Raw genomic sequence first — 26,595 nt, 5'->3', positions numbered from 1 at the left:
GTTTCTCTTTTCTGCCCATCGTTTTCCTTTCCTTTCTCGCTGTGGCCCTGCATCCTTGGTCCCTGAGATGACCCATCACCGCTGCTGTTCTCCTGTTTCAGATGTTAAAGTGTGTTCCCCCGAGAGATGGAGCTCTCTCCTTCCTTGCCCTGCCTCTGGAACTCCAGGGGAAGAACACAGCGCTGGGACACAGTCACCTGGTGCAGAGTGCTCAGCAGCCAGGCAATGGCCACACTTCTCAGCTCCTCCTTCTTGGGATTGACTTTATTATGGAATTTTATTTTAAAAATGAGACACTGTCTGCATATTCTATTTAATAAAATAGGTTAGCACTTTGTATAATGTGGGGAGATGTCTCTTGTAGATTCTTCAGTGAAAAAAAAGCAAGCTACAGAATCTGTTCCATGCATGTATGTATGTGTGTGTTTATGTATATTTCACATGCCTAGAAAGACTCTATAACAAGCTCTTAAGAAACGTGAGTTTTGAGGAGATGGAATGTTTGGGAAGTTTTAATCGTCTATGTCATACATTTTATATACAAATACGTATAGTTGTATTATTTGAATATTTAAGAAAAACAAGAAAAATGCTAATTTGTCCATAATGAGTATATATTGCTTTTATAACAATGGCAGAAACCTATGCCGCTTTGGATTGCCTATAGGATAAAATCTAGGGTCCTATATTCTAGCTTCATATAATCACTTGACTACAGCATGTTCAAATCCCAACTGGAAGTCTTTCTTGTCTTTGTTGGCTAAAACTAGTGAGGTCCACCTCCTCCCTCCTGCCTGTCCAAACCCTCCTGTCTTCCCAAGGTCACTTCCCATCCCTCCTTCCCTGTAAATGCTTGCCCCATCCTTCCATTGATCCTTGCTCTCTAACTGATGGCTACAAGCTAATGTTTTATTCTTTCATGTGTTTCACATGTGGTTATCTTTTTTCCCGTTATAAAGTGATTTTATTAAATTGATTTGGACATACTGTAGATCAAATAATATTTTCTGAAGATAACAATTATGAGCTTTAAATCTCGACATAAAATTAGTAGCTTCAAAACTGTCAGTCATATTTTCCAGAAACAGCATGATAAAATAATTCTACTTTGTAGAAATACAAAAGTCTAGGACTAGCTGAGGAGAAGGCAATGGCAACCCACTGCAGTACTCTTGCCTGGAAGATGCCATGGATAGAGGAGCCTGGTAGGCTGCAGTCCATGGGGGCGCTAAGGGTTGGACACGACTGAGCGACTTCACTTTCACTTTTCACTTTCATGCATTGGAGAAGGAAATGGCAACCCACTCCAGTGTTCTTGCCTGGAGAATCCCAGGGACGGGGGAGCCTGGTGGGCTGCCGTCTACGGGGTCACACAGAGTCAGACACGACTGAAGCAACTTAGCAGCAGCAGCAGGACTAGCTGAAAACTCGGAAATCACATGTGGGTGTCTTTTTAATGGGCCTTGAAGGGAAGGAGCTTTGAGTTTTTTCCCCTCATTGTCTGGAACAATGAAATTTACGTCACAAGTGCTCCAGGTATTGCAAATGACCCAGTGTTTGAGTGACTGATGCATGTCACTCTTACCAGCTCGGAGATGGATGGCAGGGGAAGGAGTCTTCTGGGCCCTCAAGAGCACATCTCTGGCTTAGGGTCCTGCTCATAAAGCCCCTCCATAATTCTGCAAATGCTGTTTTGTTATTGGAGCTGAATTAGACAAAGCTCTCAGGCTTTGCAGGAGGACCTTAGAACTCCCCACTCCCTCCCTGCTCCTCCATCCCACTCTCTTCCAGTGCTTTCCTGGGTCTTGCACCTGAATGATCCATTAATTTCCCATTAATTTCCTGATAAAACTTGGAAACTTTCTGCCCCTCTGAGTTAATAGAAGTTAGTATTAGGCATAAATGACATTGTATCATATGTTTCAGGTATGAAATTAGCATCTACTTCTGTATATTCTCACATTCCGAAATTGTTCCAGGTGTACTTGGCTTAAATTAATCCTAAACTCTTTTAGCTGTCTCTGAGTAATCAAAATTCTTCATGTGTCTTCAGTGCATAAATCCTTTGAGTGTGTTAAACTTCTCCTTTCAGTGGTTTTTATAATTGAGTTCGTTCTGCCCAAAACTTTTACCTTTCAAGTATGCAACTAGACCCTCATTTTTGGCCACACAGAAAAATAGATTTACCTGTTGCTGAAATTCAGGGTCTCTGTTTAAATCAGAAAAGCACATTGTAGCCCGTGAGACAGGTGGCCAGAATAAATCAGAAACTTGGAACAGTTCAGTGCAGTCTTGTTTATCTGTGGAACTAAGTGATTCTATTGCTAATCACAGGGGGATCCAGGAATCACTGTGGATTTAGGGGAACTGGAGTGAGTTTTGTTTTTAAGATAGACTCTGTAATATATAGAGTTTTCATAGGAAAGTAGTTTGGAATGAATGCCCTGAATACAGAGTCCCGTCAGGTTTTCAGAAGAAAAAATGTCATTTAAACATTAGTGTCCATCATGTTTGAAGGTCCCAGCCTGTGAGGTACTTTGCGTTTCAAGTTCAGTGAGGTAGTAATTTCAGAGCACAGGGTTATGAGTTGGCTAGTCATCCACACAAAGCAAGATGTATTCAGTGTCCCTCTTCTGACTGGGGAAAGGCAGACCCTCAGGGGCCCTCAGTGTTTGGGAGTGACTGGTGTGGGGTGAGGACTTAAGGGGAGAGTGGACTCCAGAGGAGAAAGTGAACGAAAGCTCCAGGACAGAGGAGTCAGAATTGAGAGGGCCAACGCAGGAGGAGGAGGAAGGCCGGGCCCAGGCGTTGGACTGGTCTTGGGCACAGTGTGGGCACCCAGGGCCTTTTAGAAAGCCCCTCTGCCAGCCTGTGTAGGCATGTTGGACAAAGGTTCACAGACTGGAATAACAGAGGCAAAGGCCAGCTCTTAGATGGCCCAGCCATTCTTAACCTCAGAAAAGTTGGGACATATTTTCCCCTGGGGCTGTTTCTGTGTGTGGCTGGCAGCTCCTTCACTTTGGCCTAGAATCTGCCGTTCACAGACAACCCTGTTTATCCTTCATTGTGTTCAGAATGACATCACCACTTTCACCCTCAATGTTTAAAAGATGACTTTTAATTCAGCTGACGTGGTGTGACTCTGGTGGTTTTGGTGGTTAAGCATTGGTCAACTTGGGAAAAACGAAACCATTTCCCCACGTTGAATTGCAAAGATGTTCTTATACTCCTCTTCCAGATTGTCTATTCAGGTTGACTCTGATGGACCCTGGTGGAAATGACCACGTTTGTTTGAGGTAAAGGTGGGATTATCTGCAAGGAAGCCTCTATTTGGGGAGGTTGCCCTTGGATTTAGAGTGTTGTTTTCAAATCATTAATGATAGAAAGGAAAAGTACTTTCAAAAGCTTGGTATTTCAAAGTGTACTCTCACATTTTTTCTCTGCTCCAACAGATTTTGAGAAAGTAATAGTATAATAAGGACAAAATGACCTTGGCTGGAGTGACCAAAGTTGGAAGCAGCTCATGCATGTTAATATTTCTGGAACATTAAATACTTGGAAATAACTTATGGGGATGGCTCCTTTAGAGATTTGCTTATACTTCAGTTCAGTTGCTCAGTCGTGTCCAAATCTGTGACTCCATGGATTGCAGCACACCAGGCTTCCCTGTCCATCACCAACTCCCAGAGCTTGCTGAAACTCATATCTATCCAGTTGGTGATGCCATCCAACCATCTCATCCTCTGTCATCCCCTTCTCCTCCCACCTTCAGTCTTTCCCAGCATCAGGATCTTTTCCAGTGAGTCAGTTCTTCACATCAGGTGGCCAAAGTATTTGCTTCAGCATCAGTCCTTCCAATGAATATTGAGGACTGATTTCCTTTAGGATGGACTGGTTGGATCTCCTTGGAGTCCAAGGGACTCTCAGGAGTCTTCTCCAACAACACAGTTCAAAAGCATCAATTCTTCAGCACTCAGCCTTCTTTATAGTCCAACTCTCACATCCATACATGACTACTAGAAAAACCATAGCTTTGACTAGATGGACCTTTGTTGGCAAAGTACTGTCTCTGCTTTTTAATATGCTGTCTAGGTTGGTCATAGCTTTCCTTCCAAGGAACAATTGTCCTTTTTTTTTTTTTTTTTTTTTACTTTATTTTACTTTACAATACTGTATAGGTCTTGCCATACATTGACATGAATCCAGCACGGGTGTATATGCGTTCCCAAACATGAACCCTCCTCCCACCTCCCTCCCCATAACATCTCTCTGGGTCATCACCATGTACCAGCCCCAAGCATGCTGTATCCTGCGTCGGACATAGACTGGCAATTCGATTCTTATATGATAGTATGCATGTTACAATGCCATTCTCCCAAATCATCCCACCCTCTCCCTCTCCCTCTGAGTCCAAAAGTCCGGTATACACATCTGTGTCTTTTTTGCTGTCTTGCATACAAGGTCGTCATTGCCATCTTTCTAAATTCCATATATATATGTTAGTATACTGTATTGGTGTTTTTCTTTCTGGCTTACTTCACTCTGTATAATTGGCTCCAGTTTCATCCATCTCATCAGAACTGATTCAAATGTATTCTTTTTAACGGCTGAGTAATACGCCATTGTATATATGTACCACAGCTTTCTTATCCATTCACCTGCTGATGGACATCTAGGTTGTTTCCATGTCCTGGCTAGTATAAACAGTGCTGCGATGAACATTGGGGTACATGTGTCTCTTTCAATTCTGGTTTCCTCAGTGTGTATGCCCAGCAGTGGGATTGCTGGGTCATAAGGTAGTTCTATTTGCAATTTTTTAAGGACTCTCCACACTGTTCTCCAAAGTGGCTGTACTAGTTTGCATTCCCACCAACAGTGTAGGAGGGTTCCCTTTTCTCCACAGCCTCTCCAGCATTTATTGCTTGCAGATTTTTGGGTCGCAGCCATTCTGACTGGTGTGAAGTGGTACCTCATTGTGGTTTTGATTTGCATTTCTCTGATAATGAGTGATGTTGAGCATCTTTTCATGTGTTTGTTAGCCATCCTTATGTCTTCTTTGGAGAAATGTCTATTTAGTTCTTTGGCCCATTTTTTGATTGGGTCGTTTATTTTTCTGGAATTGAGCTGCATAAGTTGCTTGTATATTTTTGAGATTAGTTGTTTGTCAGTTGCTTCATTTGCTATTATTTTCTCCCATTCAGAAGGCTGTCTTTTCACCTTGCTTATATTTTCCTTTGTTGTGCAGAAGCTTTTAATTTTAATTAGGCCCCATTTGTTTATTTTTGCTTTTATTTCCAGAATTCTGGGAGGTGGATCATAGAGGATTCTGCTGTGATTTATGTCTGAGAGTGTTTTGCCTATATTCTCCTCTAGGAGTTTTATAGTTTCTGGTCTTACATTTAGATCTTTAATCCATTTTGAGTTTATTTTTGTGTGCAGTGTTAGAAAGTGATCTAGTTTCATTCTTTTACAAGTGGTTGACCAATTTTCCCAGCACCACTTGTTAAAGAGATTGTCTTTACTCCATTGTATATTCTTGCCTCCTTTGTCAAAGATAAGGTGTCCATATGTGTGTGGATTTATCTCTGGGCTTTCTATTTTGTTCCATTGATCTATCTTTCTGTCTTTGTGCCAGTACCATACTGTCTTGATGACTGTGGCTTTGTAGTAGAGCCTGAAGTCAGGCAAGTTGATTCCTCCAGTTCCATTCTTCTTTCTCAAGATTGCTTTGGCTATTTGAGGTTTTTTGTATTTCCATACAAATCTTGAAATTATTTGTTCTAGTTCTGTGAAAAATATGGCTGGTAGCTTGATAGGGATTGCATTGAATTTGTAAATTGCTTTGGGTAGTATACTCATTTTCACTATATTGATTCTTCCAATCCATGAACATGGTATATTTCTCCATCTATTAGTGTCCTCTTTGATTTCTTTCATCAGTGTTTTATAATTTTCTATATATAGGTCTTTAGTTTCTTTAGGTAGATATATTCTTAAGTATTTTATTCTTTTCGTTGCAATGGTGAATGGAATTGTTTCCTTAATTTCTTTTTCTACTTTCTCATTATTCGTGTATAGGAATGCAAGGGATTTCTGTGTGTTGATTTTATATCCTGCAACTTTACTATATTCATCGATTAGCTCTAGTAATTTTCTGGTGGAGTCTTTAGGGTTTTCTATGTAGAGGATCATGTCATCTGCAAACAGTGAGAGTTTTACTTCTTCCTTTCCAATTTGGATTCCTTTTATTTCTTTTTCTGTTCTGATTGCTGTGGCCAAAACTTCCAGAACTATGTTGAATAGTAGCGGTGAAAGTGGGCACCCTTGTCTTATTCCTGACTTTAGGGGAAATGCTTTCAATTTCTCACCATTGAGGATAATGTTTGCTGTGGGTTTGTCATATATAGCTTTTATTATGTTGAGGTAAAGGAACAATTGTCTTTTAATTTCATGGCTGCAATCACCATCTGCAGTGATTTTGGAGCCCAGGAAAATAAAGTCTGTCACTATTTCCATTGCTTCCCCGTCTATTTGCCATGAAGTGATGGGACCAGATGCTTTAATGCAGAATAATTCTTGGATTTTTTATTTTCGAAGAGTTGGGTATGATCCATGTGAAATAGTTATTGCATTTTTTAACTTACTTTTTATTTCTTTCAGAGATGTTGGGATGGAATATTATGATGTCATCTGGGAAATGACCAGAACACTATCCTAAGTGTCTTTGTACAGGATCTCTAATGGAGATGATAGGCAGGCAAGGCACAGAAACCTTGCTGTTAGCCTCGCCTCATACTAGGTCCATCTGGGGCTCGAGAAATAGAGCTGACTGCAAGAAACAGAGTTGTCTGCGAGAAACAGAGTTGACTGTGACTTTCCCTGTATATTTGCCTCTGTGTTGAAATTTCAGTCTTGGATCTTAACCCCTTTGTGCAGGAGTACCTTCTCTTCCTCGCACGGAGATGGTAGCCATCTAGCCTGAGGGGGATGGTAGGGGATACAGCAGGGGCTGTGCATTTGCCCCAGGGGGTCTGAAGCAGAGCTGACCTAAGCCAGAGGTGGTGGTGGTTCTTGTTTAGTTGCTAGGTCTTGTCCAGCTCTTTGCAACCCCCTGGACTGCAGCATGCCAGGCTTCCCTGTCCTTCTGTCTGCCAGAGTTTGCTCAGACTCATGTCCATTGAGTCAGTGATGCCATCCAACCATCTCATCTTCTGCTGCCCCTTTCTCCTCTTGCCCTGTCTTTCCCAGTATCAGGGTCTTTTCCAATGGGTCAGTTCTTTGCACCAGTGGGCCAGAGTGCTGAAGCTTCAGCATCAGTCCTTCCAATGAATTTTCAGGGTTGATTTCTTTTAGGATTGACTGGTTTGATCTTGCAGTCCAAGGGACTCTCAAGAGTCTTCTCCAGCACCACAATTGGAAAGCATCAATTCATTGGCACTCAGCCTTCTTTATGGTCCAACTCTCACATCCTTATATGACTACTGGAAAAATTATAGCTTTGACTATATGGACCTTTGTCAGAGAAGTGATGTCTTTCCTTTTTAGTATGCTGTCTAGGTTTGTCATAAGTGTGACTCTGTCTGGGGCCTGAGTGAAAAGGAGAGGAAACCTCCTCCCAAGACAACAACAAAAGGCATGGCTAGGCCACTCCCAGGGGCTCAGGCCTCTGCCTACACTGTATTGTCCTTGGCCTTCTTGGGGCAGAGGGAGGTAGACGAGAGTCAAACCCATGTGCCTGCTGATGGTGGTTTCCACCTCACTGGGGAGATCACAACTCTGGCAGTGTCCTGGGACTTCCTTCCATCTCTTTGGAGCTAGGGGGTCTTTCTCTTGACTGGGGAGAAGGAAAGTGTAGACACAGGGAATGTCACCTTCCTTTCCTTCCCTTCACCACCTCCTTAGACGTATTCCTTCACTTTAGGAAAGTGTGTCCTGTGTGAGGTTGTTCACGGTGCTCTGCCTGTACTAACAGTCTTATCCTTGGGTCCTGTGGCTCAGGCGAGGGGACTCAGGGGCTCCCTCCTCGGCCCCTGCAGTGGTTGGGCAACTGGTGTGGTCAGCTTTATGCAAATGCCAGTCTACACTCCCCTTCCTTCCAAGAAGCTCTATTTCCTAACTCCCTCTATGGGGAAATTCTGGATAGCATGGAAGCAAAATGTCAGAACCTATGTGGTTTGTGGGACATGTAACACGGAAGCTTTGGCAACTTGCACACTGACTTCAGGGCATAGGACCCTACGGACTTTACCAGCGAGTCATCGGGGACCTGGAAGTGAGCCAGTCGGTGAACTTTTCTCAGGCTTCGACCTGTGTCATCTCTACACCCTTGGCACCATTTTTCTGACTGATTCGACTCATTCATTGATACCTGTGACATTATGTTATCGTGGTTCTTCTTCTGTTATGTTGGCACCTTTGCCTCCATTTCTCCTATAAATCCGTTTCCTGTCTAGGATCTACTCGCCCTTAGGAACTTTCCCATCCTCCCCAGTCATCTTCCACCTCTCTTTATCCAGTCTGACTGCTACCCGGTTTCTATGCTTTCATTTCCAACTACCTTTGGACTCTGGCGTCTGGACGAAACTCAGTATATCTTGAAAACTAACTTATTGTTCCTAGAAAACTCACTTGCTCGCTTTTTCCGGTGAGAGTCTGGTTTTTCTCTTTCCAGGGCTTTTTGGCTGCACCTCACTGTTGCCACAAAGTCACAAATCACACTTGTTAAGTCACGTTTCCTCCTCCTCCTTGTTTCCTACCACACCAGCACTTGGTCATGGCCAAATTGCAAAGGCCTCCTCTTTGATTTTCTGGTCTCAGTTCCCCGCTGGCTGCTCCTAGAGGCTCCATGGTATTTATAAGTCCGTGGACCTCAAGAGTTATAATATATGCAGGTCCAGATCATTTGGTGATTTCTGTTTACTTGGTGACCTTGAACTGGTTACTTAAATGCTGTGAGGTTTTGTTTTCCCTTATACAAAGTGGAGACAACAGCATCTGGATAATAAGCTCCCCTGGAGCTGTTAGAGAATTCAGAGGAAATATGACATGTAAAAAGCCCAGTAAAGGTTCATTGCCAGGCAGAAAGCCGGTGCTCAGTTAAACACTGCTCTCATCCTGGTGGAGGCACACCCCCTGCTTCCCTTGACTTCCTCCACCCTGCCCAGTCTATCCCAATCAATTTTATTTTTGCCTGTTTTAACCTAGAGCCTGTTACACAGAGTGAAGCAAGTCAAAAAGAGAAAAACAGATATTGTGTATCAGTGCACATGTACGTGTGCTTTGCCGCTCAGTCCTGTCTGACTGTTTGCAACCTCGTGGTCTGTAGCCTGTCCGGCTCCCCTGTCCATGGGGATTCTCCAGGCAGGAGTACTGGAGTGGGGTGCCAGGCCCTTCTCCGAGGATCTTCCCAATCCAGGGATCGAACCCAGGTCTCCCGCATTGGAGGCGGATTCTTTACCATCTGAGCCGCCAGGGAGGGAAGCCCATGCATGTATATGGATCTAGAAGAGTGGTATTGATGAGTCTTTTGTGGGGTAGGAATAGAAACACGGATGCAGAGAATGGACTGTGGGCATAGCAGGGGAAAGAGAAGAGGCTGAACTAAGAGTTTGATGTATACACACCGCCATGTGTAAAGGAGACCGCTAGGGGGCGCTCGGGCCAGCGCTCTGTGATGGCCCAGAGGGGTGGGATGTGGGTGGGGAGAGGGAGGCTTAAGACAGAACGGATGCATGTATACTTAAAGCTGACTCACATTGTTGTGCAGCAGAAACCAATACAGGCAATTATCCTCCAATGCAAAATAGATTTTAAAAACGTTCAGGGACTTCCCTGGTGGCGCAGACGGTAACGCGTCTGTCTACATTGCAGGAGACCTGGGTTCGATCCCTGGGTTGGGAAGAGCCCCTGGAGAAGGAAATGGCAATCCACTCCAGGAGTATTGCCTGGAAAATCCCATGGACAGAGGAGCCTGGTAGGCTACAGTCCACGGGGTCGCAAAGAGTCGGACACGACCGAGTGACTTCATTATACTATATGGTTTGTATACAGTGAAACAAACGTCTTATATTTATACCTTATATATTATATATATCATATATATGCATTTCTGAGAAATGCATACATTTCTGTAACCAACACCTCATTAAAGTAGAGAACATTTCTGTCACCTTAGAATGTTTCTGTCCTGCCCTTCCCTCAGAAGCAACTACTATTCTCTCTTCAATCAATATAGATGAGTTTTTCTTGAAACGTATTCTTACAACTGAATTTACGCACCTCATTTTTTCTGGTGTCTGTCTCTCGGCCCCGTTTGTTTTTTGAGATTCAGCCATGTTGTGGGATTCAGTGGCTCATTCCTTTGTATTGCTGAGGAGTACTCCGTTGTATGAATGGATCTCTGTTTGTTCATCTGTTCTCCTGGTGGTGGACAGCTGGGCTATTTCCAATGTGGGGCTATTTTGACTACAGGTCTAATGAGTCTTTTTTGTGAATATATGTTTTCATTTTACTTGGGTAAACCCCTAAGAGTAGAATTGCTAGATAATATGGTAAAAAAAAATAAAAAATTGTTTTTTTTTTAAAAACTGTCAACTGTTTCCCATTAGCCATGCCTGTGAGTTCTGGTCATTCTGCGTCCGCACCACCATTTGGTGTTGTCGGGTTTTTTTATTCTGATTATTTCTGTTTGTGTGGTGGTATCTCACTGTGACTTTCATTTTCATTCTCCAGATGGCTAACGGTGTTGAAAACTTTTCATGTGCTTTTTGATGTTATCTTTTGTAAACTAAGTGTTCAAGGCTATTACCCATTTTAAAAATTGGATATTTCAGTTTGTTATTGTTGAGTTTAGGAATTGCTTATATGTTCTGAATACAAGTTCTTAGATGTGTAATTTATAAATTTTTCTCCTAGTCTTTGGCCTGTCTTTTTCTTAACTCTAGTGGTAAAGAACCCCCCCTCCCAATTCAGAAGATAGAAAATGCAGGTTTCATCCCTGAGTTGGGAAGATCCCCTGGAGGAGGGCATGGCAACCCACTCCAGTAGTCTTGTGTAGAGGATCTCATGGACAGAGGAGCCTGGTGGGCTAAGGTCCATAGCATTGCAAAGAGCTGGACACAACTGAAGCGACATAGCACGCATTTCTTAATAGTGTCTCTTAACTTGCACAAGTTGAAATTTTTGATGTAGTGTAATTTATTCACTTTCAAATGATGAAAGGACTTTTTGAATCCTAAAAACTCTTGCCTACCTCTTAGTTACGAAGATCTTCTCTTACATTTTCTTCTGAAACTTTTATAATTTTAGCTTTTATGTTTAGATTTGAGGTTTGCCTGGGATTAATTTTTGAATATTATGTGAGATAGTGGTCAAGCACCTTTTTTTCTCTCAAACAGATAATCAGTTTTTCTATTCTCTTTCATTGAAAATAATTTCATTTTTCTAAAGAATTCCCTTGTTGAAAATCATTTAACCTCATAGATGAGGGTCCATTTCTGGAATCTGAAAGTGGAAATATCTGCATGAACTCATTAATTTTTTCTCTGTCTAAAAGGTATATACTTATCTCTGTCCACTTAATCAGTAGCCCAGTGGCAATGCGTGTTTCTCATGCTCAGACCATGGTCTCTGAATACCCTTCTCATTAAAAGAAACCAGGATTCTTTGGAGAAGTAGCTAATGCCCAGTCTTAGGCAGTAATTCATAAGGTGAACTTGGGACATAGTATCTTAGCAGAAGGTAGGACACTTTAAAGGGCTCTCAGTGACCAAAAATGGAACAAGTTTACCATAAAAGAATAATGATTGAAATCAATTAATATTCATAAGATATGTTATTTAAAAATCTATTACATTCACAAATATGCTCCATGCTGCTGCTACTGCTGCTAAGTCACTTCAGTTGTGTCCGACTCTGTGCAACCCCATAGATGGCAGCCCACCAGGCTCTGCCGGCAAGAACACTGGAGTGGGTTGCCATTTCCTTCTCCAATGCATGGAAGTGAAAAGTGAAAGTGAAGTTGCTCAGTCATGTCCGACTCTTAGCAACACCATGGACTGCAGCCTACCAGGCTCCTCCGTCCATGGGATTTTCCAGGCAAGAGTACTGGAGTAGGGTGCCATTGCCTTCTCCGTAGTGAACTGATTAGTAACTTCAATAATTGCTAGCCACTTTGCTCACATTTGGGACCTCCAAACACTACACAATCACTTCTGGAAACAGGCAGATGATAACAAAGAAACATTTATCAAGCATCTACCTTGCTCTTCCCTTACAAACCACATTGACAAAGTTCTTTACAGAAGAAAACCAGCTCAAAAAATACAGAAGGACTGATAGAATTTGAAAATTCTGATTTGCCATGTCTAATGAAATAATGGGACTGGACATTGGACATTAGTAGATAATGTTTGATGGGGAAGTTTATACTGGATAGGTTGGGCTAACAATCCCTGAACCCATAGGTCAATTTTAACATCATTAAGGGTGGAATTCCAGTTGAGCTGTTTCAAATCCTGAAAGATGATGCCAAAAAAGTGCTGCACTCAATATGCCAGCAAATTTGGAAAACTCAGCAGTGGCCACCGGACTGGAAAAGGTCAGTTTTCATTCCAATCCCAAAGAAGGGCAATGCCAAAGAATGCTCAAACTACTGCACAATTGCACTCATCTCACACGCGATAAAGTAATGCTCAAAATTCTCCAAGCCAGGCTTCAGCAATACGTGAACCGTGAACTCCCTAATGTTCAAGCTGGTTTTAGAAAAGGCAGAGGAACCAGAGATCAAATTGCCAATATCTGCTGGATCATGGAAAAAGCAAGAGAGTTCCAGAAAAACATCTACTTCTGCTTTATTGACTGTGCCAAAGCCTTTGACTATGTGGATCACAATAAACTGTGGAAAATTCTGAAAGAGATGGGAATACCAGATCACCTGACCTGCCTCTTGAGAAATCTGTATGCAGGTCAGGAAGCAACAGTTAGAAGTGGACACGGAACAACAGACTGGTTCCAAATAGGAAAAGGAGTCCGTCAAGGCTGTATATTGTCAGCCTGCTTATTTAACTTCTATGCAGAGTACATCATGAGAAAGGCTGGACTGGAAGAAACACAAGCTGGAATCAAGATTGCCAGGAGAAATATCAATAACCTCAGATATGCAGATGACACCACTCTTATGGCAGAAAGTGAAGAGGAACTAAAAAGCCTCTTGATGAAAGTGAAAGAGGAGAGCGAAAAGGTTGGCTTAAAGCTCAACATTCAGAAAACGAAGATCATGGCATCTGGTCCCATCACTTCATGGGAAATAGATGGGGAAACAGTGGAAACAGTGTCAGACTTTATTTTGGGGGGCTCCAAAATCACTGCAGATGGTGACTGCAGCCATGAAATTAAAAGACGCTTACTCCTTGGAAGGAAAGTTATGGCCAACCTAGATAGCATATTGAAAAGCAGAGACATTACTTTGCCAGCAAAGGTTCATCTAGTCAAGGCTGTGGTTTTTCCTGTGGTCATGTATGGATGTGAGAGTTGGACTGTGAAGAAGGCTGAGCGCCGAAGAATTGATGCTTTTGAACTGTGGTGTTAGAAAAGACTCTTGAGAGTCCCTTGGACTGCAAGGAGATCCAACCAGTCCATTCTGAAGGAGATCAGCCCTGGGATTTCTTTGGAAGGAATGATACTAAAGCTGAAGCTCCAGTACTTTGGCCACCTCATGCAAAGAGTTGACTCATTGGAAAAGACTCTGATGCTGGGAGGGATTGGGGGCAGGAGGAGAAGGGGACGACCGAGGATGAGATGGCTGGATGGCATCATGGACTCGATGGACGTGAGTCGGAGTGAACTCCGGGAGTTGGTGATGGACAGGGAGGCCTGGCGTGCTGCGATTCATGGGGTTGTAATGAGCCAGACACGACTGAGCGACTGAATTGAACTGAAGGTGGAACAGACAGTGTATCCCTCCAGATAGAATGCTACATGAATACAGAATGCCCAGTTCTAAGTATTATTGCCAAAATAATCAAAACGGAAGTAAGTCTAGTCTCTGGGTCTAATTACCAGTTTTTAGGAAATGCACGGTTACAGGAGCAGCACTACAAGAATCTCTATAGGAAAAATATCCTTATCTCTCCAACAAATAAATGGCATGAAAAAGGTAGGGAAAGGACTGTTAGATGTTCAAGGAGACGTAAGACAATGGCAAACCGTTGATAATTATTGAAGAAGGTGATAAGGATTCATTTTTCTAAAATTTCTCATGGCTTTCTTTGTTTTCATAATATTTTAAACAAGAAAAATGTGTGTTTTCATCTTCAGTGAAAGTTCTGTGAAGAGCACTGACTGAGATAGGCCTCTTACATCATATCAACGGGCTTTGCTGGCGTTATCACGGTTGTGAAGAAAGAGTTAGGTCATACTTCATTTCTAATCTCATACGAGCACCTTCCATGACAGGAGGTGACTTCTGCGTCTGTAGTCAGAGCTTGGCATCTGTTGTCTTTTTTCCTTCGCACAACAAGCTGGAGCGTCCAGCCCAGGAGGGGTTTGATTGCATTCATGGTTTGCACTCCTTCCTTGAAGACGGACTGAAACTGAGGAAGAGCACAGTTGTTCATCATCTGTTTAGTCTGAGCGAAGCAGCATGCTGATGGGCATCCAGCGGTCAGTGCCTCCTTCTGACGGGCTGTGTCCTTCTCTGCTGTTCACATCGCTGGGCCCCCTGCTCCTCTGATCATCAGCACGCTGTGTCACAAAGTGATGGTGAACTCCACAAAGAAAGACATCTTCTCCTGCAGCCTGTGTTTACCGAATACTACTCTCTGAGTTCTCCCGATTAACAAACAGTGGTGTGATGGTTTCTGGTGAACAGTGAAGGGATTCAGCCATACTTATACATGGATCCATTCTCCCCTGAAACCCCGCCCCCATCCAGGCTGCCACATAACGCTGAGCAGAGCTCCCCGTGCTACACTGTAGGTCCTCCTTGGTCATCCATTTTAAATACAGGAGCATGTACATGTCCATCCAAACTCCCGAACTATCCCTTCCCCCCCAGTCTTTCTCCCACCCCACCCCACCAACCTCTTTTTAAAGCCCTTCTACTCTCCTTGCAGCTCACAAACGCCAAGAGCTGATTCATAGCCTGCCCTTGAGCGATGCCTTGTAACTCACAGGAGAATGCCTGCCAGTGTGATGACATATCTTAACAATTGCTCTTCTTCACCACGTGTCCTTGGTGACTTGTACTATCAAACCTTGTCTTTCAATAGAGAAATTTTGCTATTAATTCATTAGCAGATTGCTTTCCCTTCAAATATATTTATTTTCAACTTGTGATAGTGCCAGTTTTCACCACAAGGAGTACAACCTTGATTGATGCCCTGTAATTTTGGTTTCTCTCTGCCTTTAGTGACAGAATTAATTGCTTTGTAGTCTAATTACTTTGCACTTGTCTAGGAAAACCAGATTGGTTTACTGGAAATGACAGTGTGCAATGTTTGGGAAAGATAGCAGAGCTTGGATGGCTGTGCTTGGCAGAGCTTCCGTCCAGTTGATCATCTGAAAACTAGGGACAAATGGATTGCAGGTCCAATAAATAAATGGATTGCAGGTCCAGCTTACAACACATGTCATATTTCCTTACCCTGTTTTTTTTTTTCCCAGTTTGCTTGTGTAGAATAGCTATATTTGAAGCTTCACTTTTTCTACAACATTCAGACGATGATGATCTCTTCAGACTGAAGGACCCCTCACCATTTCGATTTATGACATTTCATGGTGTCTTTTCATCACTTTTGCATCTGAATCATTTGGGGAATTCAAAGTGTAACTTTACATAACAAAAACAATACAGAACACCAGCTTAAATGTATTTGTTGTAACAAGTACATCAAACTGAAAGTTGATGAAGACCAACCACACAGTAAATATGAAGTTTGCAGAGACAAAATGATAGAACCTGGCAATTTCTCAATTTGACATTGCTTGAAATCATTATGTTACATTTCATAGTTTTTAGAATGCATGTGGAAAAAAGCACTTCTTTGTTTTATCTTCTTGAGGTGACCCAGTTATTTGTCAATCCTGATAGATCCTTGGATTCACCTTTGGTCACCGAGCCATCCCATGAAGAAGTGTGCCTTTAAACAGAACTTGGGGACAGGATGTTCACACCCAACACATTTTCTTCCAGTGTCAGCGACTCTTCTGTCCCTGTGAAACCTGCCCATGTAGGATAGTGTTTTTCAAAGTGTAATTTGGGGAACCCTCCCATCAGAATCACCTGGGGTGCTTTTTAGCAAGTATATTCCTAGGCCTCAACCTCAGGCTCCTAGGCAGTCTCCCTGGGAGTGGGGGCTGGGGACCTGCATTTTCAAAACCTTTCCCAGGTATGTTGAAGGACTGTTCAGAGTTTACAGAATGTAGAATACATGTGCCTGTTCTGTTGGCTTCATGTGACACATTATTCTTAAGTTCTGTGATAACAGCTTTGCCCTTCTCCTATTTTACACTCAGGACTGGTCCGTCACGTCTGCAACCTGTTCACTGAAACTGCCACACTGTGTTTGGATGTGGACAACAAAAGCAGCAACGAGACTGCAGCCGCCTTGCTGTCCTCCCTGCTGGACATTCTGCACAGCATGCTGACCTACACCTCCGGGGTTGTGCGGCTGGCTCTGCAGGTAGAGGACCCCTTCCCCCCCCTTTCCAACAACCCTGCACCACGTCCCACATTCTCATCATTCTCCTTTCCCTCATCGTCCTCTAATGTGTCTTTTGGTTTGAGAAAGAGCATATGATTTGACAGTCATCTTTGGGTGACCAATGTCAGACAGCTAATTTGGATATGAAAAGAAAGCAGGAGGGGCCAAAGGCTTAGTGAGCACTTACTAGGGAACTGCCAGCAACTCAAGAGGTCATTCTCACTGTGGGGTTGGCCATGCGCTATACAGTCTTCACTGTCCGGAGGTGGTGCTCCCGCCACCTCCAGCAGTACAAGTTAGCTAGTGAGGAGTAATGGATTGAGTTATCAGGCGTGCACACACATGCACATACATGTAATATGAATATAGGTGCATAGATGCACACACATGTGCATGCACATACCTTGCACTTGCTTCCTTTTATGAGCAATAATGTGAAATTGCAGGATGCTTTTGAGGACTAGAGGTGTGTGTTTAGTGGCCATGGAAAAGTCAGGTTGCCCCAGACTGTAACCTGGCTTTGTGGTCTGAGACAGGAAGGGCATATGAGTTCATCAGGTACTTTCTGGGCCAGGGGTTAGCTCTCACCACATGCCTGTCTCCTCTCATGTTTTCTCTAACCAGCTGAGTCAGCTGATACGTAGGTCACATGTTAGGACACGGCCAATAGGAATTCATTGTTGTATTTGGAGTCCCAGTTAAGTCGCAAGTGCTGTGTGTCACTGGTAGCATACCGGCCTGGATAGAGGCAGAAGCTGAGGTTGGAAGCAGACCGTCCTGATACCTTGCTGAGAGTCATAGTTCAGTTTAGTTCAATCGCTCAGTCGTGTCCGACTCTTTGCGACCCCATGAATTGCAGCACGCCAGGCCTCCCTGTCCATCACCAACTCCTGGAGTTCACTCCGACTCACGTCCATCGAGTCCATGATGCCATCCAGCCATCTCATCCTCGGTCGTCCCCTTCTCCTCCTGCCCCCAATCCCTCCCAGCACCAGAGTCTTTTCCAATGAGTCAACTCTTCGCATGAGGTGGCCAAAGTACTGGAGCTTCAGCTTTAGCATCATTCCTTCCAAAGAAATCCCAGGGTTGATCTCCTTCAGAATGGACTGGTTGGATCTCCTTGCAGTCCGAGGGACTCTCAAGAGTCTTCTCCAACACCACAGTTCAAACGCATCAATTCTTCGGCGCTCAGCCTTCTGCGTAGTCCAACTCTCACATCCATACAGGACTACTGGGAAAACCAAAGCCTTGACTGGACGGACCTTAGTCGGCAAAGTAATGTCTCTATTTTGAGTATACTATCTAGGTTGGTCATCACTTTTCTTCCAAGGAGTAAGCGTCTTTTAATTTCATGGCTATAGTCACCATCTGCAGAGATTTTGGAGCCCCCAAAAGTAAAGTCTGACACTGTTTCTACTGTTTCCCCATCTATTTCCCATGAAGTGATGGGACTGGATGCCATGATCTTCGTTTTCTGAATGTTGAACTTTAAACCAACTTTTTTGCTCTCCTCTTTTACTTTCATCAAGAGGCTTTTTACCTCCTCTTCACTTTCTGCCATAAGGGTGGTGTCATCTGCATATCTGAGGTTATTGATATTGCTCCTGGCAATCTTGATTCCATCTTGTGCTTCTTCCAGCCCAGCCTTTCTCATGATGTACTCTGCATAGAAGTTAAATAAGCAGGGTGACAATATACAGCCTTGACGCACTCGTTTCCTATTTGGAACCAGTCTGTTTTTCCATGTCCAGTTCTAACTGTTGCTTCCTGACCTGCATACAGATTTCTCAAGAGGCAGGTCAGGTGGACTGGTATTCCCATCTCTTTCAGAATTTTCCACAGTTTATTGTGATCCACACAGTCAAAGGCTTTGGCATAGTCAATAAAGCAGAAATAGATGTTTTTCTGGAACTCTCTTGCTTTTTCCATGATCCAGCGGATGTTGACAATTTGATCTCTGGTTCCTCTGCCTTTTCTAAAACCAGCTTGAACATCAGGAGGTCCATGGTTTACGTATTGCTAAAGCCTGGCTTGGAGAATTTTGAGCATTACTTTACTAGCATGTGAGATGAGTACAATTGTGCAGTAGTTTGAGCATTCTTTGGCATTGCCTTTCTTTGGGATTGGAATGAAAACTGACCTTTTCCAGTCCTGTGGCCACTGCTGAGTTTTCCAAATTTGCTGGCATATTGAGTGCAGCACTTTCACAGCATCATCTTTCAGGATTTGAAACAGCTCAACTGGAATTCCATCACCTCCACTAGCTTTGTTCGTAGTGATGCTTTCTAAGGCCCACTTGACTTCACATTCCAAAATGTCTGGCTCTAGATTAATGATCACATCATCATGATTATCTGGGTCATGAAGATCTTTTTTGTACAGTTCTTCTGTGTATTCTTGCCACCTCTTCTTAATATCTTCTGCTTCTGTTAGGTCCAGACCATTTCTGTCCTTTATTGAGCCCAATGAAACCAAGCCATGCCTGCAGGGCAACACAAGATGGGCAGGTCATGGTGGAGAGGTCTGACAGAATGTGGTCCACTGGAGAAGGGAATGGCAAGCCACTTCGGTATTCTTGCCTTGAGAACCCCATGAACAGTATGAAAAGGCAAAATGATAGGATACCAAAAGAGGAACTCCCCAGGTTATTAGGTGCCCAGTATGCTACTGGAGATCAGTGGAGAAATAACCCCAGAAAGAATGAAGGGATGGAGCCAAAGCAAAAACAATACCCAGTTGTGCATGTGACTGGTGATAGAAGTAAGATCCGATGCTGTAAAGAGCAATATTGCATAGGAACCTGGAATGTCAGGTCCATGAATCAAGGCAAATTGGAAGTGGTCAAACGAGACGGCAAGGGTGTACGTCGACATTCTAGGAATCAGCAAACTAAAATGGACTGGAATGGGTGAAGTTAACTCAGATGACCATTATATCTACTATTGCGGGCAGGAATCCCTCAGAAGAAATGGAGTAGCTATCATGGTCAACAAAAGAGTCCGAACTGCAGTACTTGGATGCAGTCTCAAAAACGACAGAATGATCTCTGTTCGTCTCCAAGGCAAACCATTCAGTATCACAGTTATCCAAGTCTATGCCCCAACCAGTAACGCTGAAGAAACTGAAGTTGAACGGTTTTATGAAGACCTACAAGACCTTTTAGAACTAACACCCAAAAAGATGTCCTTTTCATTATAGGGGACTGGAATGCAAAAGTAGCAAGTCAGGAAACACCTGGAGTAACAGGCAAATTTGGCCTTGGAATGCGGAATGAAGCAGGGCAAAGACTAATAGAGTTTTGCCAAGAAAATGCACTGGTCATAGCAAACACCCTCTTCCAACAACACAAGAGAAGACTCTACACATGGACATCACCAGATGGTCAACACCGAAATCAAATGGATTATATTCTTTGCAGCCAAAGATGGAGAAGCTCTATACAGTCAACAAAAACAAGACCAGGAGCTGACTGTGGCTCAGATCATGAACTCCTTATTACCAAATTCAGACTCAAATTGAAGAAAGTAGGGAAAACCACTAGACCATTCAGGTATGACCTAAATCAAATCCCTTATGATTATACAGTGGAAGTGAGAAATAGATTTAAGGGCCTAGATCTGATAGATAGAGCGCCTGATGAACTATGGAATGAGGTTCGTGACACTGTGCAGGAGACAGGGATCAAGACCATCCCGATGGAAAAGAAATGCAAAAAAGCAAAATGGCTGTCTGGGGAGGCCTTACAAATAACTGTGAAAAGAAGAGAGGCGAAAAGCCAAGGAGAAAAGGAAAGATATAAGCATCTGAATGCAGAGTTCCAAAGAATAGCAAGAAGAGATAAGAAATCCTGAACTATGGATTTCTCTTAGTTTCCCCTCTTTTTTCTAATGAGTGTCTCATCAGAGAACATCATTTCTTGTTTCAGTTTCCACAGTGGTAGCTTTATGTAATTCTTCAAGGTGTAGATGTCTCTTAGAGGATACTTTGATGGTATCAATCTGTAAGAGATTGTGTATTGTGGATAAAAAGGAACAGACATTAAAAAAAATTTTTTTATATTCTATAACAATAGAAATCGCTTATTTCAAGTCATCAGGTAGACATTCAAGGGTGTTTAAAACTCCTTAATGCAAATTATTTTCTAATTTTCTTTTTTCAGTTTGCTAGTATACCAATACCTGACTAGTTGTTTTTTTGTTTTTTAGCACCAGTCTATGTTTTATTGCTGTCATTGTTCTAAATCTTTCCCTGTAATAGCTGCCACATATTGCTTTTGACCTTGACAACTGACTTTAATCTCCATGATACCTGGTATCTGTCTGAAAGCGGTAGACTCCTTGAAATTGAATTAGGAAAAGAATTGGGTAAAGAAATGGAGTTGGCATCAAAGAAAGGTACATCCTCCTACATCACAAAGAGTCGGACATGACTGAGCAACTAAACTGAACTGAAAGTACATATACTTGGCCCAGGGAAGGTAAGCCATGATTGGTCGCTGTGTTATTAATAGCAACAAGAAGGAAGACACTGAGCTGTAGGTTCTTTCAAAGCATAAGTCACCTCTTCCACACCTGGGATTCTTCTGCATTCAAAACCCGTTTCTTCTCTTAATACTAACCTCTTAAAACTAGAACTTGACTGTTGTCAGTGTTTAAAATGATAATAGTGTTTAGATTTTGAGGCACCTGTCTCCTTTTCAGGGAGGAGAAGGATATGACATGGGCATGTGTGCCGGGGAGGTGAGGAGTTGGGAGGGAGGTGTCAGAATGTCTCTTAGGAGCCCAGACTCTGCCCCCAACTTGCCTTGAGGAGTACTATGCCAAAGATACAGAAGCAGAGACAAATATGTGTGCTCAGCTCACCGGGGTTGGGGGGTTCCCATGGGCTTTGCAGGTGAGAATACCTTGGATTCAGATCCTAGCCACACCACTTTGACCTGTGAGATGCTGGGCATGTTATTTCACCTGTCTGAGTGTCAGTTTCCTCATCTGTAAAGCAGACATGATGCCAACCACTCAGCAAGGGACTTAAATGAGAGAACACAAGATATGTAAATATAAAGGACGTATTTATTGCCAGGAGGAATATCAATAACCTCAGATACGCAGATGACACCACCCTTAAGGCAGAACGTGAAGAAGAACTAAAGAGCCTCTTGATGAAAGTGAAAGAGGAGAGTGAAAAAGTTGGCTTCAAATTCAACATTCAGAAAACTAAGATCATGGTATCTAGTCCCCTCACTTCATGACAAATAGGCAGGGAAACAGTGGTAATAGTGAGAGACTTTTTTTTCCTTGGGCTCCAAATTCACTGCAGATGGTGACTGCAGCCATGAAATTAAAAGACGCTTGCTCCTTGGAAGAAAAGCTATGACCAACCTAGACAGCATATTAAAAAGCAGAGATGTTACTTTGCCGACAAAGGTCCATCTAGTCAAAGCTATGGTTTTTCCAGTAGTCATGTATGGATGTGAGAGTTGGACTATAAAGAAGTTGAGCACCGAAGATTGATGCTTTTGAACTGTGATGTCGGAGAAGAAACTTGAGACTCCCTTGGACTGCAAGGAGATCCAAGCAGTCCATCCTAAAGGAAATCAGTCCTCAATATTCATTGGAAGGACTGATGCTGAAGCTGAAACTCCAATACTTTGGCCACCTGATGTGAAGAACTGATTCAGTGGAAAAGACCCTGATGCTGGGAAAGACTGAAGACAGGAGGAGAAGGGGACAACAGAGGAGGAGATGTTTGAGTGGCATGAGTTTGAGCAGTCTCCGGGAGTTGGTGATGGACAGGGAAGCCTGGCATGCTGCAAAGAGTCAGGGTCACAAAGAGTCGGACATGACTGAGCAACTAAACTGAACTGAAAGTATGTATACTTGGCCCAGGGAAAGTAAGCCATGATTGGTTGCTGTGTTATTAATAGCAACAAGAAGGAAGACACTCAGCTGCCCTTCCTGTTTACAGAGGGTTCGTGGGGGCTGTGATGTTCTCATGTCTGTGTCCCAACACTAGGGAAGGCACTCAGTTTGTATTTATGGAGTAAACCAACTCCTAGCAGGCTTATGAGGTATTAATGTATGGTTTTATTTTGCATTTGTGAGCCTAGCCCAGGGCTTGGCCCCTGTGATCTTGGCATAGGCATCAAGAGAGGAAGGTTGTCGAGTGTCAGGGAGGTTCATTTTGGTAAGACCATCAGCGTGCAGATAGTGGAGCAAATCATCCCTTTGAACCGTGTCCAGGGCCCTGCGGAGTAAGCAGAGGGGCAGGGAGCTCACCGAGTTTGGGGGTTAAGGAAGGAAAATATTCAGTGCCAGAATCCAGGTCACCTGACTGCCCCGTCTGGCCCTTGTCTGTCATTTCTGGAGTGATGGGAGAAACTGCGCGCATTGCTTGAGAGGAGGCTGGTTAAGCTGCTTTCCATTAATAGATGTGTCAGTGTTGCCCGAAGACTGAGATGTGGCCCCCGAGTCCTCCTTCATCGCACACGCAAGTGAGGGCTGTTGGCATGGGGGCTTTACCCTACTTCAGTATCTCTCTCTCTTTAAGAAAGTCACTTTTATTTATTTTTGTTCATTCTGTGCCACTTGTGGGATCTTAGCTTCCAGACCAGGAATCAAACCCGTGCCCTCTGCATTGGAAGCATGGAGTCTTAACCACTGGGTCACCAGGGAAGTCCCTCTATTTCAGTATCTCTTGAAGTTACCTGTTCGACTCCTCCACGGCTTTCTCCCTGCTGTTTTCCCCATGAGCTTGCCCCTGTCTGGTTGTTGTTCAGTCACTAAGTCATGTCCAACTCTTTGCAACCACATGAACTGCAGCATGCCAGGTTTCTCTGTCCTTCATTATCTCCTGGAGTTTGCTCAAACTCATGTCTATTGAGTTGGTGATGCCACCCAACCATCTCATCCTCTGTCACCGTCTTCTCCTCCTGTCCTCAATCTTTCCCAGTATCAGGGTCTTTTCCAGCGAGTCAGCTCTTTGCATTAGGTGGCCAAAGTGTTGGAGCTTCAGCTTCAGCATCAGTCCTTCCAATGACTATTTAAGGTTGATTTCCTTTAGGATTAAGTGGTTTGATATCTTTGCTGTCCAAGGGCATCTCAAAAGTCTTCTCCAGCACCACAGCTCAAAAGCTTCATTTCTTCAGTGCTCTGCCTTCTTTATGGTTCAACTCTCACATTTGCACATGACTTCTGGAAAAACCCATTGCTTTGACTATATGAATTTTTGTTGGCGAAGTGATGTCTCTTCTTTTTAATATGCTATCTAGGTTTGTCATAGCTTTTCTTCCAAGGACCAAGCATCTTTTAATTCTGTGGCTGCAGTCACTGTCCGTGATGATTTTGAGAACTCAAGAAAATAAGATTTGTCACTGCTTCCACTTTTCCCCCATCTATTTGTCAAGAAATGATGGGACTGGATGCCATGATCTTAGCTTTTTTAGTGTTGAGTTTTAAGCCAGCTTTCCACTCTCCTCTTTCACCCTCTTCAAGAGGCTCTTTAGTTCCTCTTTCTTTCTGCCATTAGAGTGGTATCTGCATATCTGAGGTTCTTTATTTCTCTCAGCATTCTTGATTCCAGCTTAGGATTCGTCCCGCCTGACATTTTGCATAATGTATTCTGCATAAAAGTTAAATAAGCAGAGTGACTGTATTATATAACCTTGTGTACTTCTTTCCCAATTTTGAACCAGTCCATTGTTCCATGTCCAGTCCTAATTGTTATTTCTTGTCCTGCATATGCTTGTGTCCTGGAGATAGGTAAGGTGGTCTGGTAAATTCCCATCTCTTCAAGAATTTTCCACAGATTGTTATGATCCACCCAGTCGAAGGCTTTAGTATAGTCAATGAATCAGAGATAGACGTCTTTTTAAAAAATTCCCTTGCTTTTCCTTCTTTGAAGAAATGTCTGTTTAGTTCAATGGCTCATTTTTGATTGGGTCATTAATTTTTCTGGAATTGTATATTTTTGAGTTTTCTATGATCTAGCATATATTTTGGCAGTTTGATCTCTGGTTCCTCTGCCTTTTCTAAATCCAGCTTGTACATCTGGAAGTTCTTGGTTCACATACTGTTGAAGCCTAGCTTGAAGAATTTTGAGCATTACCTTGCTAGCATGTGAAACAAGTGCAATTACACAGTACTTTGAACAGTCTTTGGTGTTGCCTTTCTTTGGGATTGGAATGAAAACTGACCTTTTCCAGCCCTGTGGTGGCCACTGCTGAGTTTTCCAAGTTTTCTGGCATATTGAGTGCAGCACTTTCACAGCATCATCTTTTAGGATTTGAAATAGCTCAGCTGAATTCTATCACGTCCACTAGCTTTGTTCGCAGTAATGCTTCCTACGGCTCACTTGACGTCACGCTCCAGAATGTCTGGCTCTAGGTGAGTGCCCACCCCGTCATGGTTATCCGGGCCATTAAAACCTTTTTTGTACAGTTCTTTGTATTCTGGCCACCTCTTCTGTCTCATGGTTGAATGCAAGTGCCATTTGTCTGTTGTAGGCCGTGGTCCTCAGCATGTGTCTCCCTCCCTTTGAAAACTGATGATATCTCTTTATGTCATCACAAGATCATTTTCTTGGCAAGACCCTCCAGGCCTTGAATGAGCAGCCCCAGGGTGATTTTCCAGCCTCGTCTGCCATTCCTTTGTGCTTCCTGTACCTACACCAAACAGTCACCTTGGCATTTTCCACGGGGCTCCTGCACCCACTCCAGGCCTTTCCTCAGCAGATGCCAGCGCCTGCTGTGCGTGCCCTTCACTGTAGGCCTCACCCCGCCATCCAGCGATGAGGTCCTATCCCCTTTCCCCAGTCCCACCTCAGCTTTGTTTCCATGTCTACTGTCGCAGTTTCCACATTCTGCCTTTAGTGCAGTGGAAAGCTTACCATTGTTTTTTTTTTTTTTAATAAAGTATAGTTGAGTTATAATACTGTGTTAATTTCTGCTGTATAACAGTGACTCAGGTGCATATATTTACATTGCAGTTTATCACTGGATACTGAACATGGTTCCTTGCGCTATGCACTCGGGCCTTGCTGCTTGTCCATTCTCTATGTAATAGTTTGCGTCTGCGGACCCCACACTCCCAATCCATAACTGCTCCCACGCTCCCCCATGGCAACCACTGGTCTGTTCTCTGTGTCCGTGATTCTGTTTCTGTTTCACAGATGGGTTCACCTGTGTTGCAGTTTATATTTCAAATATAAACAAGATCGTGATATGCATCTTTCTTTCTGTGACTTCACTCAGTATGGTCATCTCTAGATCTGTTCGGGTTGCTGCAGATGGCGATTTTTATGGCTGCGTAGTATTCCATTGCACATACGCACCGCATCTTCTCTAACCGTTCGTCTGCTGGTGGTCACTTGGATTCCTTCCACGTCTTGGCTATTGTAAACAGTGCTGCTGTGAACATAGGGATGTGTGTATCTATAATTTTGTCGTATATGTGTAGGAGTGGGATTTCTGGATCATGTAGCAACTCTCTTTTTAGTTTTTTGAAGAACCTTCATACTGTTTACCATAGTAAAGCCTGCTGTTCTTTTAATGAAATTGTGAGGTACTACAGCCTGGGACTGAGCTGTATCATCTGTGCATGGCAAGCATGTGAGTGATGGTGTTTGGGAAGCACACTGAGGCCTGACTTGAATTGTTCTGGCCACACCCCTGCTGGTTATGCTTAAACCTGCTTAGGACATCAGACAGCAATTGCCTGAAGAACTCACTGTCTCTTGTTCCCTACAAATGCCTTGTTGTGGCTCCGACGCTCAGTTGTGTCTGACTCTTTGCAACACCATGGACTATAGCCCACCAAGCTCCTCTGTCCATGAAATTCTCCAGGCAAGAATACTAGAGTGGGTTGCCATTGTCTCTTCCTGGGGATCTTCCCGACCC

At 43.3% G+C, this 26,595-nt stretch overlaps 1 protein-coding gene across 3 annotated transcripts in view; it reads left to right on the top strand.

The window, feature by feature from the left end:
* Positions 1-26,595, top strand: part of ULK4 (unc-51 like kinase 4) — a 498,780-nt gene that overhangs the window by 316,917 nt on the left and 155,268 nt on the right. For all 3 annotated transcript variants that reach the window (XM_018066892.1, XM_018066893.1, XM_018066891.1), the window contains one exon: positions 16,516-16,682. In XM_018066892.1, coding sequence (XP_017922381.1) covers positions 16,516-16,682 — 167 coding nt within the window. The remainder of the gene's footprint in view (positions 1-16,515; positions 16,683-26,595) is intronic.

Source organism: Capra hircus, chromosome 22, assembly GCF_001704415.2.
Source record: "Capra hircus breed San Clemente chromosome 22, ASM170441v1, whole genome shotgun sequence".
Taxonomy (NCBI): Eukaryota; Metazoa; Chordata; class Mammalia; order Artiodactyla; family Bovidae; genus Capra; species Capra hircus.
The sequence above is the reverse complement of the archived record's forward strand: the minus strand, read 5'-3'. Positions and strand labels throughout refer to the sequence as shown.